At 34.2% G+C, this 13950-nt stretch overlaps 1 protein-coding gene across 4 annotated transcripts in view; it reads left to right on the top strand.

Moving 5' to 3' along the window:
• The window catches only part of USP15 (ubiquitin specific peptidase 15), a 141571-nt gene that overhangs the window by 71318 nt on the left and 56303 nt on the right, over positions 1 to 13950 (top strand). For all 4 annotated transcript variants that reach the window (XM_007105257.3, XM_007105256.3, XM_007105258.4 and 1 more), the window contains one exon: positions 2788 to 2932. In XM_007105257.3, coding sequence (XP_007105319.1) covers positions 2788 to 2932 — 145 coding nt within the window. The remainder of the gene's footprint in view (positions 1 to 2787; positions 2933 to 13950) is intronic.

The raw sequence follows: 13950 nt of genomic DNA, 5'->3' as shown, positions 1-13950 counted from the left end.
GGGTGGGATGAATTGGGAGATTGGGATTGACATATATACACTAATATGTATAAAATAGATAACTAATGAGAACGTACTGTATAAAAAATACATAAAATTAAATTTTAAAAAGTCAGTTTCAAATATTTATAGAAAGATAAGGGCTCGATTTTACTAAAAAATGTTATATTTTTAAATGTATATTCATTCAAGATGAATTAATCTAGGGCTTCCCTGGTGGCGCAGTGGTTGGGATTCTGCCTGCCAGTGCAGGGGACACGGGTTCGAGCCCTGGTCTGGGAGGATCCCACATGCCGTGGAGCAACTGGGCCCGTGAGCCACAGTTACTGAGCCTGTGCGTCTGGAGCCTGTGCTCCGCAACAAGAGAGGCCGTGATAGTGAGAGGCCCGCGCACCGTGATGAAGAGTGGCCCCCGCTTGCCACAACTAGAGAAAGCCCTCGCACAGAAGCGAAGACCCAACACAGCCATAAATAATAAATAAATAAATAAATAATTTTTTTTAAAAAAAAGATGAAAAAATCTAGCATAGCATTAAAATTCCCATTAAGATTACTGGCAAATTTATTTGTTTTTGCAAAGTAACATAACCTTATGGGATAAGGACTACCTTACAACCTTTAGATAAAAAAATAGCAGCAGTAGTCATGAGATACAGAGGCTGTTTTTCGGGTTTAGGTTTCCATGTACTTTGTCGAAGTGTTTAAAGAGCTGTTGGTTTTGATACTTTTCACGACAGACTTTATTTGATTTAAAGAACACATAAGATGTGGATTATAAGTGACCAATGAAAATAGTATTAAAATATTTTTAATTTGTTTTCTTTATTATCATTGAGCATGTAGACTACCATCTTAATCTTTGGCCAAGGTTTATACTTATCCTGTCACTTAAACTAAAATGTAGCTATCCTTTAAGGATTCAGATCACTTGCATGGGTATTGGTGTGGGTGTGTGTGTATGCATGAGCATGTATTTGGGCATACTTTCCCTCTGTACTGTGACTTAAGTTTTATTATAATTTTACAGCTGATATATATGGCGTTTTTTTAACATGTTGAAAATGTAGGCCTTGCATTTTTGTAATATATAGCAGACCTTGATTTTAAGCACTTCTTAAAGGGGTAAAAGGAAAACCAGGATTCAGTTTTTTGTTTCATGTCCTCAAAGTTAGATTCAAGAATCCAGTCACTGAGTGACTATATATGGAATTGCTGATAGGTTCCTTGAACTTTGTTGCTGCTAATATAAAATAAAATATGAATTATAAGGCTAGTGATCTGCAAAATCCAAAAGACGCTTGAACCCTTTTTTTTTTTTTTTTTTAAGTTTAAAACAAGTAAATAGCTACAAGTCTATGAATTGATCAAGGTTGCACTTCTTTGGAGCCTGATCTTTTTGTTTAACTTTGGGGTAGGTTGGTTTTTCAGTCTGAGAGTTGATCTTTTATTTGTGATGAAGGGGGGTGTTTTCTTAAAAATACAAAAATATTAGTGGGATAGCATTGTGTGTGTAAATTTTGGTTGATATGGTTTTGTGTGTTTTACCTGTTGGTTTGTTAGGGTGTGTATGTTTACTAAAGGTTTTGTTAGAACAAGCAGTAGTACAGTTCATTTTAACTGTTATAAAGTGAGAGTACAGAAGCTACAATAGAAAGTATTTGAAATTATAAGTAAAAACTTTAAAAAATAATAATACCAGGAATAAATTATAGCCGGTTGAGATTGTCAGAGTTACTGATTTACCATGTTTATTTGTAACACTGTATTCATTTATTTACATCATTATTTGCTTTTAGCAAATAACCTTGATTCTTGTTCAGGTTTGTTCTAGTGAATAAAAAAAATAATGATTGAAAGTATGCTTTTGAATTATATCCAAAGCATCCATCATAAATATCTTATAAGGTAACCTGTTAAAAATTAAGGAAGAATTTATCCTTTTCCACAAAATTTTTTTTAGTTACATGTAAAAAGAAAGGGATCTAACTTATTGACTTCTCTTAGTTCTTTGTAAAATTACCCTGATTCTCTAAGGTTGAATATTATGTAGGGTTTTTTTAAGATTAATATTTATTGTACTCATAGTACAAATTATCCTGAGGTTGTATTTACCTAGTTAAATAAACGTCATTAATCTAACAAACTAGAAGATTCTTTCCATAATAATAATAATAATAATACTGAAGTGTGTACTCGCTTCAAATCATTTCATTTTTGCATTGCTGATCACCCCAGGCTGTTTTCTGCATTTGAATACCAGATTTTGCTGGTCTAGCGTAGAATACTATAAATAGAATCTTCGATGCATCAGAACAGTGATGTCACAAAGGCCCTAGAAATCTCTGCTCTCACCTGTAACTAAAGTACAACTCTTCCTGCTTCTACTGTTCTCACTCTATTACAGTAGCAGGATGTAAAAGGGACATCAATGAGATGATTTATTGCTGCGGGTGGTGTTTAAAATCTGAATGTTTTACATTTGATGGAGCAGTGAAGAATGGAGCAAGCTGTGAAGCTGCTCCAGTTAATCAAGGGTAGAAAGACATAATGTGGTTTGTATTGGTTGGTGTGGTATATGATGCCATGATTTTGTTGATTGAATGAGGAGTATATTAATTAAGGGGGTTATTTTGATTTAGGTTCTTGTTAAAAGTACCTGAGTTAAGTGCTTTATAAAAAAATTAATGACTGACCACATATCTCAAATAGGTTTAAAGTACTCTGTTCATTATAACTATATGATGATAATTGGCTGCATTATGAAAAAGATTTTTTGTTTTCTTCCAGTGTGAAAAACTCAAATTATTGTCTCCCATCATATACTGCTTATAAGAACTATGATTATTCAGAACCTGGAAGAAACAATGAACAGCCCGGCCTCTGTGGCCTAAGTAACTTGGGAAATACGTGTTTCATGAACTCAGCTATTCAGGTAGGTCTTTCCAAACAAAGTGAAACTCATATGTTTTTTGGTAATCAATAATACAAGAAGAATAGATTTGGGTTTTACATGTCAGAATATGAGTATTTTATGTGTTTGGAGAGTTTGTGTTTTCATGGAAGATTTAAGCATACACATTTGAATCATTCATTCTAAGAATATCTTATCATGATTCTCAGGTGGTGTGTGATTGATTATCATATAGTAGAAGATTAAATATAAGTTCATACAAAAAATATAATTCCAAACAGAAAACCTAGGCTCTCTGAGAAGAAAAAAAAAGCTAGTGAGATCTCTCCTTTATATGAAGTCTCTTGCTTTTTTTTAGACATGGGTGGGAATTTCAGAGAATGATTATTTTATGTTCACCAGTGTTCTAACTCTAAATAAAATTAATTTTAAATCTTTTTTTTTACCTTAATGTGAAATTAAGATTTGTAAAAATAAAGAAAATTTTATGATCCTTTTGTATACATATTTTTAACAAATCACTTTGCCTTAATACTCTTTCAATTTGGGGATATAACAGATCACTGCCCTTTTATTCCCTTTGTCTCTCCATAGAGCTTTCCTTCCTGCTCTGTCTGTACCTTCTTCCAGTTTTACTTGTGAAATATTTATGTCTTTGATTGATTGTGAAGTAACAAGATCCATGTATACTTTAATATCACTGTTACTGTACATAAAATTAGAGCTGGTTATTTTATTCCCCTTTTACAAATAAAATTCTGTATTTCAAAAAGCCCAAAATAATGGTATACTATTTTAATATTTGAATTTTAACCTTCTGTTGGAAGTCTTTTTTTTCTTTCTTTCTTTTTTGTGTGTGTGCAATTCTGAATTTTTATTTTTAAATCTGCAGTATTCTGTTCTCTATTTATATTTTAATACTGATCTCCTATGCCCAGGAGGCACCCTGCAAAGATATAAATTAAATACAAATATGGATTGATAAGGTCATTATTGCAAATCTTGACTATCTGAGAAAAGTATAGGACTCTTTATCATCCAAAATTCAAAATAAATCCTTTGTACATAGTCATTAATCCAGTTGTTTCCTAAATGAACCATTGTCTTTATAGCATTCTTGAAAAACTAGAAATTTAACTGTCATAACTCTTGACCAGGAGTTGGCAACTTTTCTTAGACATGCACTGGGATGTATAATTGATTAATTCCTGATATCTTGGTTTAGAATTGAGCCACTCAGGAAATAGCCTATCTGCTGAAGCAGATACTGTGTAGGTTAATAAACTATTCCTTTATAAACTTTCTTTGATGAGTAATATTGCTTATACTTTAATGTGAATTACTTTATCCAAAATTTTTTTCTAGGATCCTAGCACTAGTTAGACAATTAAATTTTAAAATATTTTATCTTTATTTTCTGGAAGAGGAGAAAGGGAACTCATCTGAGAAGAGCAAGCCAAAACATATTGTTATCCTGGCAGTTATTTAGATAACAAAGTAAAATGCATGGGTGCTGAGCTTTCAGAGTAGGAACAGGGCAGACATATTGTAATTTTGTTTGTATATCTGTTGGACTACCCTGCCTAATCACTGAAAAATCATCTTCAGCACCACCTCTGGAAAATGTTTTATATAATCGGTGGTTACATCAGTATCAGAAAACCCTTTCTCATATCACCAATCATATTAATTGTTATACAACTGCTTATCCTTGCACTACCAAAATTACTTTGGTTCTGGAGGCTTGATATTCTTGAGGTCTTTTGGATTTTGTTTTGTTTTGTTTTTTGTTTTTGCGGTACGCGGGCCTCTCACTGTTGTGGCCTCTCCCGTTGCGGAGCACAGGCTCCGGATGCGCAGGCTCAGCGGCCATGGCTCACGGGCCCAGCCGCTCTGCGGCATGTGGGATCTTCCCGGACCTGGGCACGCACCCCTGTCCCCTGCATCGGCAGGCGGACTCTCAACCACTGCGCCACCAGGCAAGCCCTGTTTTGTTTTTTAACATTGTAGTATGGAAAACCAGTCTTGGTTTCATAAGGATTAAGACTAGGATTTTCAAAAAATTTTAATAGCATAAGCATAAAAAATTTGAGTCTGTTAGAACAAGAGTTAGTGTTCTTGCTAATCACTCATGGTAGTCTCTAGCTTACATTCCAACTAAATTCCTTCTAGGGCAGTATTACATTCTAGTTTCCTGTGCCTTTGTTATAGTCTATTTAGTGTTGTCGCCATATGATTAACTCAATTTCTCAAAAACAAGGATTAAAAGGAAATCTTCTAATCAGCTATGTTGAGCTAGCTTTGGCATTTGTTGAACTTTTTTGTGTATGTTTAAGGTGTAAGAAACTTCATTTATTAGTTTTTGCTTCTGTTCAAAGCAATTTTATTATAGTAGGTATGTCTAATGCTCACCTTCTCTTTTAATATATTTCACCTTTACATGTTTCATTTCAACTGAGATATAGCCATGAGGGTGAGGTTTGTTAGGGTGATAGTTTGTAATTTTCTGATAATATCATAAAGTAAGAAAAAATTTTCATGAAAATTTTAGCAAAGTATTTTAAGCAGTGGATATTATTTTATGTCTGTATCTTGTTGGAAACTGTATTTTTTCTAAAATAAAACTCTCCAATCAAGTTGGAGAAGAGAAAAAATTAGTTTTAATTTTTGCTGCTTTTGACTTTTAATGCAAATCCAGAATTAGAAAAGCTAGTACTTCAGTTTTATTTTCTTAAAGCATCTGTGATTTTTAATTGCTTTAGATGTCAGCTCTCAAGTTGAAAATTCACCATATGAGGGAATATAAAATGGTGGCAGTAGCCTATGTTATTCTGTTTCATGAACACCATGTAAGTTCTTAGGTCCACAGATGAAAAGGGTAAAGATAGTTAATAGAGTAGATTTTTTAAAATAATTTTTTTAGATACCATTTCCTCAATTATGCTTTTTTTTTTCAAGTTTCTTTGTGACTTCTGTGAAACTGAAGATAATTCATGAACTTCAGAAAATATTATAAAATAAAATTTCTACTGATAATTTGTATTTTAATATAATTCCTTTTATTAATTCAATAATTGTAAAAATATGAGTGGGCATTAGTACATCAGGCAGTGTAATTATTGGTATATTGTTAACAATATGGATGTGAAAGCATACCTATTTTTTCTTTGTGAGAATGGGTTATGCTTAACCCATCAGTAGCCTTGAGATGATGAAATTGTTTGATAGCTTGTGATTAAAAACTTAAGTACCACTCTGAGTGTGATTTAATATCATTATTATTATTATTCAATTATTGATATTCAAGATTTTCTCGATGATTTAATGGTACAACTGAGTATTAACTTTTTCTGATGAGTACAGTACTGCCATACAGTTTCAATTTATCAAGTTAATATTTACTGAATGGCAAACGTGAGATACTTTTAGACATAGATCCTGACTTACGAAGAGTATAGCCTTGATGTTGTGATTTTTTAAATGTTTTACTTTTTAGCATGAAAATTTTTTTTAAATTATTACTGTGAAAAGTTTAATTGTATCCTCAATATTTAAACAGATGTAGTGAAGTTGCTTTGGTTGGGTGAAGTGCCCAGAGTCCCATCTGCTTTCTTCTATTTAGTGACCCCAGAAGCATTCTCATGGGATCCCAGGAGTCTGAGGAACAGTTTAAAAACCATATTCTGGCTAGAGAAAAGAAAACAACACATTAAAAATTAGCAATGTAAGTTAGAAGCACAGACTATGGAGTTACACTATCTGGATTGAAAACGTCTCTACTACTGATCACCTGTGCTGCCCTGTATAAGTTATTTCTACAACTCATTTTTCTCCTCAGGTGAGGAAAATAATAGTACCCATATCTTAGGAATTTTGTGGGATTAAGTGAGTTGATGAATATAAAGCTCTTAGGATAGTGACTGGCACTTTGTAAACGAATAGGTATTAGATTATGATATTATTTTATCTTTTTAAATTGAAGGAGTCAAGCAGAATGACTTCGGGAAAATTCTACCATCCATAGTCCCTGTATTTATTTGTTCTCCTTTCCTACAAGTCTTATTCCACTTTGTCAGGACCTAGTGAATGAAGAAAGACTTGAATGTACTTTTAATTCTTTTTTGCTTAATAGTATTACAATAATGGTATTTATCATCTCCATTTCTGAGCTGTGTTAATTTAGCTCTCCTAGGCATAGTGATACGCAAGGGATATAACAACATAGAACTGTTCATGAATAATCAATCTGCAGGAAATTTAAAATTCTTGAGTTCAGGTTATCTCTGGCCCCAGCCTTCTGAGTAGTTATGATTACAGGCATATACCACCGTGTCCCAGTGGTACAAATAAGTTAACAAAGTAGTTTTCTAGGGCCCTAAATGTATTACTCCATTGAGAGAATGTCTAGTTTTTGAAATTTGCATTATTGGAGGTAATTTTAATTAGCATTAGTTGAGTAGATTTCAGGAGCACTCCAACCCTTGTCGTTTTCATTGTCAAGGCCTAGGAGGCTCATGATTGGCCTCCTGAAAGAGGCAACTCTTCAGATGGATTTGAAGCGGGGGAGTGATACCGTCTTTTCCACTGGAAAGCTGCATGGTGTGAGATAGTTGTTTTCAAACTCTTTACTTGGAAGTAATAGGTCTCCTTAAATAGACTAGGAATTCACTGAAAAAACTGATAGTAATCAAGGACCTGTTCATTATCCCTGTCATACAATGCAAAGTCAGTTGAAATTCCAGGCTTTTTTTTTCTTTTTTTCTTTTTTTGTGGTACTCGGGCCTCTCACTGCCCTGGCCTCTCCCGCTGTGGAGCACAGGCTACCGACGCGCAGGCTCAGCGGCCACGGCTCACGGGCCCAGCCGCTGTGCGGCGCGTGGGATCCTCCCGGACCGGGTCACGAACCCGTGTCCCCTGCCTCAGCAGGCAGACTTTCAACCACTGCGCCACCAGGGAAGCCCTCCAGGCATTTTTAAGGTCAGCTTCTTCCTGTGATCTGTTGGGTTAGGGAAAAAATCTTTCTGTAAATTCAGAAGAGTATAGAAAGTTGAAAGTTTTTTTTATAAGACTTAATTAAAGAGAATGAGTAATACTACACAGAAATAATATTATTTTAGGAAATTAGATTCTCATAATGTAAAACAGTGAAAAAGTCATTACTAAATCTATTATTTCTGTGTTCTAGTACTTCATAGCTTTGAATGTGACTAAGTGTAATGCTTTTCTACACTTACCTGAGACTCTCATTTTGCATTTATTGGAACAAATTCTTGGAAATGCACTTTAACATGAAGCTTTGTAATTTTATTCAAATTAACCAAACTTACAGCTGAATAAATGAACATAGTTTCAATCACAAAAAGAAACACCTAACCCCTGAGACATAAGAATTTTAAAAAACAGTTTAGGATTTTAAAGAAAATGATGACTTCCAATAAACTGAGAATGTGGCTGATTAATAATTCAAATAATATTCCTAGGGCAGATTTTTATCTATCCAAGCAATTAAACTCAGTTATTTGAGTTTCTTCCATACTATGTGCCAAAAATTACATGGCAAACTAGCATCAAAAATATGATTAATTATCTATCAAATGACAGCTCAATCAGATCTTTCCAATTTGATAAAGGTAAAGAAATGGAAACAGCCTTACTTGTATTAGAACCATTCACTTTCCCATCACAGATACCAGTGTTTCTACTTCTCCCTTGTTTGCAGGGAAAGGGAGAAGTGTCCTTTCCCTTTAGAAAAAGAAAGGGGGCTGGGAAAAGAGAACCTGAATTCTCAGGCAGCTTATTTGTGGAAAGAGTATATATAGCAAAGTTCTGTAAGTATTTAGTTTTCATAACTGGAGCAGAAACGGTATCTCTGAAAGAATGCCTTGTACCTGTGTAACTTGGCTAAAATGATTTCTAGTCATGAAAATATGCCTTTCTTAACCAACAGTCTTACTTGTCAGTTCTTCACATTCTTCCAAATTAATATACAAATTTCTCTAGGATTAATTCTTCTATTTCTGTTAATATAAACTTTCTAATATTTTGTCAGTCCCTAATTCTATAATAGGAAATGACAATGTACAGGTTACAGGGGAAAGGCTTATTTCAAGGAGTTGTAAATAATTACATCTGATTTTAATACAGAATTGTTTTACATTATATTCACTAGGTAGAATTACTTGCAGTGCTAACATTTATGGCAGCAGTTTTTAATATAATCACACTGAAGTATCTTGTATTGATTTTAATAACTACTCAAAGTATTTGTAATTGAAAACATAAGAAATGTTAATCTTTAATTTATAATGGTAACTACAAATTTGCCCCCTCTAAAAAAACAAAAGAAAAGAAAAAGCGGTTCCAGATTTACTTATGTTACCTAAAAATCAAAAACAGTTCATTTTCTTGATGTCAAAATCTTTTCTAAAATACATTTTCTTCTTTTAATAAAGGTATGCATGTCATTCAACACATTATGATTGGAATATTCTTAAGTATATCAGGGTTATGTTCTAAATTTTATAAATTGGTACTATTGAATAGTGTCACTAGAAAATATAAGATATTGGACTGATAGAGCCTTTCAAAGGAGAAAGCCATGCTAAATTTCTCTTGAAGCCTTGTTTGTTTTCTTTTGCCTATTTGTTCTAACGTATACATTTAAATTCTGGTCAGTTGCGGCTGTGCTGTTTTAATTACTGAAAGGCCCTCATCTGTTAGATTTTTTTCTTCTAATATCACACTTAAGATCATCTTTCTATTTTAGTTTGTGAGTAAAAATAGTTTGTGGTGATGCATGTTACCAGTGATCAACTTCATTAGTGTTTTCACTTTGCCAATGATGGATGCTTAGTTCAGTATTTTTTTTAGTAGTGTATATATGGAAACCAATTGCTAAGTGTTACCAATCACCTCTTTACAGTAATTTGTAAACTATACTATGCTGGGAGAGTGTCAGGGAGTTGGTTACTGAAAACCATTGCTTAATTAATAATAATATGTAAAATAAATTACTAATTCTCATAAATTCATGTTAAAATATTAACAGCCCAGTAATGAACTTGCAGTATCTGATAGTAACAGTATCCTTCTTTGCATAGTAAAGGTTGTTTTTCATATCATTGTCACTTTCTTAATTTCCTCTTCACAGAGACCCCTGGGTTAGGGCATCTGTTATCCTTATTTCACTGATGAGGAAATTAAGGCAAGGAAAGTTTAAGTAACTTGTCATTCACTAAGACAAGTTAATAAATGAGTTAAAACTGGGCTGTTATTCAGATATCCTGAGATAATGTATCTTTCATAATTATACTAGTCAGCTTGTAAGAAATGCTTTTAAAATGTTTCGTTTTATTGTCACATATACATAACATGACATTTTCCATTTTACCTATTTTTAAGTTCAGTGGTATTACGTACATTCACATTGTTGTGCAACCATTAAAAATGTTTTTATGTTTATGCCAAATATATGGCCCCCATAATACAAGATGTTCCCATAAGGTGTTCCCATAACTGTTTGCGTGATTCAGACAGTTTCCCTGGGAGGTTATTTACACACTTACTCATTTGATGGTGTGTTCAAAATAGTTTAAGAACTCCTTTTGGAATTGATTTCATTCTTCTGAATTTCGCTGATGGATATTTCTCTTCCTTTGATGACAGAGTTGATTTTTCAAAAACTTGATGTTATTCAGAGCATTATCTGCAGAATATTATAGGTGATCAAGCTAGATAATTTTTTTCAAATAATAAATATACTTGTGAAGTCATCCATTCATTTACTCAGCAAATATTTGTCAAGGGCCCACTCAGTGCCTTTCACTCTGATAGGCAATAACTATACCATGGTGAACAAAACCAGTACTATTTCCATGGATTGTAGTCTAGTAGGGGAGATAAACATTAAATAAATTGTGAATATTTTAAGCATCATGAAAAGAAAAAATCATGCAGAGTTCTCTGAGTATGACAAGAGCTGGGAGAGCACCTAATTTATATTGGATACCATGTTCCCCAGAAGTAACCTTTGAGCTATGACCAAAGAATAGGTGTTAGTTAGGCAGGTGAGAGTTGAAAGATGGAGCAACAGCATGTGCAAAGCCCCTAAGGTGGGCAAGTTTGAGGAACCAAAGATGAGTAACCTGTGAGATAATATTTAAATGGGGGTGGGATAAAATGAGTTCAGAGAAATAGGCAAAAGCCAGATCATGTAGGGGGAATATGGATTGTAATGTATTAAAAGGCATTGAAGGTTCCAGGCTGCTATCATCTCATCTGGTTTATTGCGGTTATCTTCTAGCTGATTTCTCTGCTTATACCCTTAACTCCTGTGGTCTGTCCTCACAAAAACAGCCAGAGCGATGTTTTTAAACTTAAGGCATTTCCTGTTACCCTTTGTCCATATCACTAAATGCCTTCTTATATCACTCAACAGAAGCTAGAGTTCTTAAAAGAGAATATAAGGCCATGTATGATCTGGCTTCTGTCTTATTTTCTACCACTTTCCTCCATGCTCACTCTGCTCCATCCTCAGTAGCCCCCTCACATATTGCACGAATGTTCCTGCCTTGGGGTCTCTGAACTTATAATTTCCTGTACTTGGAATGTTCTTTCTCCAAATGTTTATATCCTTACTTTCTCACTTCCTTTAGGTCTCTATTATCAGTCAGATCCTTCCCCACTCACTGTATACGATGGTAACTGCCCTCTCCCATTCCATGACCACCTGATATATGCTGTATATATATATTTGAGTTTTTTGTTTATCTCTTTGCCTCCCTCTACTCCCAACTCATGCTCCATGAGCACAGGGGTTTTGTTTTACTCACTGCTATAGCCCCATTACCTCAAACAGTGTCTGGCATGTATTGTAGAAGGCATTCAAATTAATGAAAAGTGAAGGAAATCACAAGTGTGTGTCTGGTTTTTGGCTTGTACATCATAATGTTAACATAATGGTAACAGTGGGAGGAGAGACACAGGAGAAGTAGGTTTGGGGGTAAGGAGAAGATTATGAGTTAATTTTAGTCATGTTCAGTTTGTCATGCCAGTGAAACATCCAAGTGGATATATCATAGGCAGTTGGATATTCTAGTATGGAATATAGACCAGAGGCCTAGGTTGGAAATAAAAATATGACTGTAGATGGTATTTAAAATCAGGGAGATGATTGCGTCTGTGAAGTGAGTCCATCTGTGAAACAGAGGTCCCAGGACTAAGCCTTACAATATAACATTTGAATATAACATTTGAATGGAGGAAAGACACTACTGTTGCAACAGGAAAAAAAGAAATGGATTATGGATGCAAGTAGTTTCTAGATTTTGTAATGACTTCTATTATCCTAAAATTACGAGACCAGATCATAAGCTAAGAATGAAAGAATAAGATTGCTCAGCAATGTTGAGATCTCACTGTTTGCGATCTTAATGTTTAGCTACATGGTGCATAAAATAGATGGGTTCATACAGTAAAATGATTGGGTTCATCTAGGGCTGTAGATAGAAAAGGTCAAAGGAATTAAGAGCAACTAGACTAATTTTCTTTTTTAGCTAATCCAGTAAACATCCACTGAGACCTGTTCCATGCCAAGCGTTGTTCTAGACACTGGTGGTACAGAGTTGAACAAGACTGTGCCTATCCTCTCGAATTTCGTGCTGTAGTGAATGAGATAACCATATAAATAAATAAGATGTAATATGTGACATGATAGAAAGCATGATCAGCCAAATGTTTTGAAAGCAAAGAAAAGAGAGCCATTGGGAAATAAGTGAGGCTTCACCAAGGAGGTGACAGTTGAGTTGGGTCTTGATTTCATTTGATTGAGTATATTATTCATTATGACTTATGTTTGGTTCATCTGGTCATAAAAATAGCAGTGACTTACCAGAGGTACAACTATAACATTATAGCTCGTGCTTGTTACCACATTTTTCCAGCACAAAAATCCCTACATCAGAGGGAGGAACACTCCCAAACTCATTCTACGAAGCCACCATCACCCTGATACCAAAACCAGACAAAGATGTCACAAAGAAAGAAAACTACAGACCAATATCACTGATGAACATAGATGCAAAAATCCTCAACAAAATACTAGCAAACAGAATCCAAGCACATTAAAAGGATCATACACCATGATCAAGTGGGGTTTATTCCAGGAATGCAAGGATTCTTCAATATACACAAATCAATCAACGTGATACACCATATCAACAAACTGAAGAAGAAAAACCATGTGATCATCTCAATAGATGCAGAGAAAGCTTTTGACAAAATTCAACACCCATTTATGATAAAAACCCTGCAGAAAGTAGGCATAGAGGGAACTTTCCTCAACATAATAAAGGCCATATATGACAAACCCACAGCCAACATCGTCCTCAATGGTGAAAAACTGAAACCATTTCCACTAAGATCAGGAACAAGACAAAGTTGCCCACTCTCACCACTGTGATTCAACATAGTTTTGGAAGTTTGAGCCACAGCAGTCAGACAAGAAAAAGAAATAAAACGAATCCAAATCAGAAAAGAAGAAGTAAAGCTGTCACTGTTTGCAGATGACATGATGCTATACATAGAGAATCTTAAAGATGCTACCAGAAAACCACTAGAGCTAATCAATGAATTTGGTAAAGTAGCAGGATACAAAATTAATGCACAGAAATCTCTGGCATTCTTATACACTAATGATGAAAAATCTGAGAGTGAAATTAAGAAAACACTCCCATTTACCACGGCAACAAAAAGAATAAAATATCTAGGAATAAACCTACCTAAGGAGACAAAAGACTTGTATGCAGAAAACTATAAGACACTGATGAAAGAAATTAAAGATGATACAAATAGGTGGAGAAATATACCATGTTCTTGGATTGGAAGAATCAACATTGTGAAAATGACTCTACTACCCAAAGCAATCTACAGATTCAATGCAATCCCTATCAAACTACCACTAGCATTTTTTACAGAACTAGAAAAAAAAATTTCACAATTTGTATGGAAACACAAAAGACCCCAAATAGCAAAAGCAATCT

This window comes from Physeter macrocephalus, chromosome 6 (assembly GCF_002837175.3).
Source record: "Physeter macrocephalus isolate SW-GA chromosome 6, ASM283717v5, whole genome shotgun sequence".
NCBI classification, from domain to species: Eukaryota; Metazoa; Chordata; class Mammalia; order Artiodactyla; family Physeteridae; genus Physeter; species Physeter macrocephalus.
The sequence above is the reverse complement of the archived record's forward strand: the minus strand, read 5'-3'. Positions and strand labels throughout refer to the sequence as shown.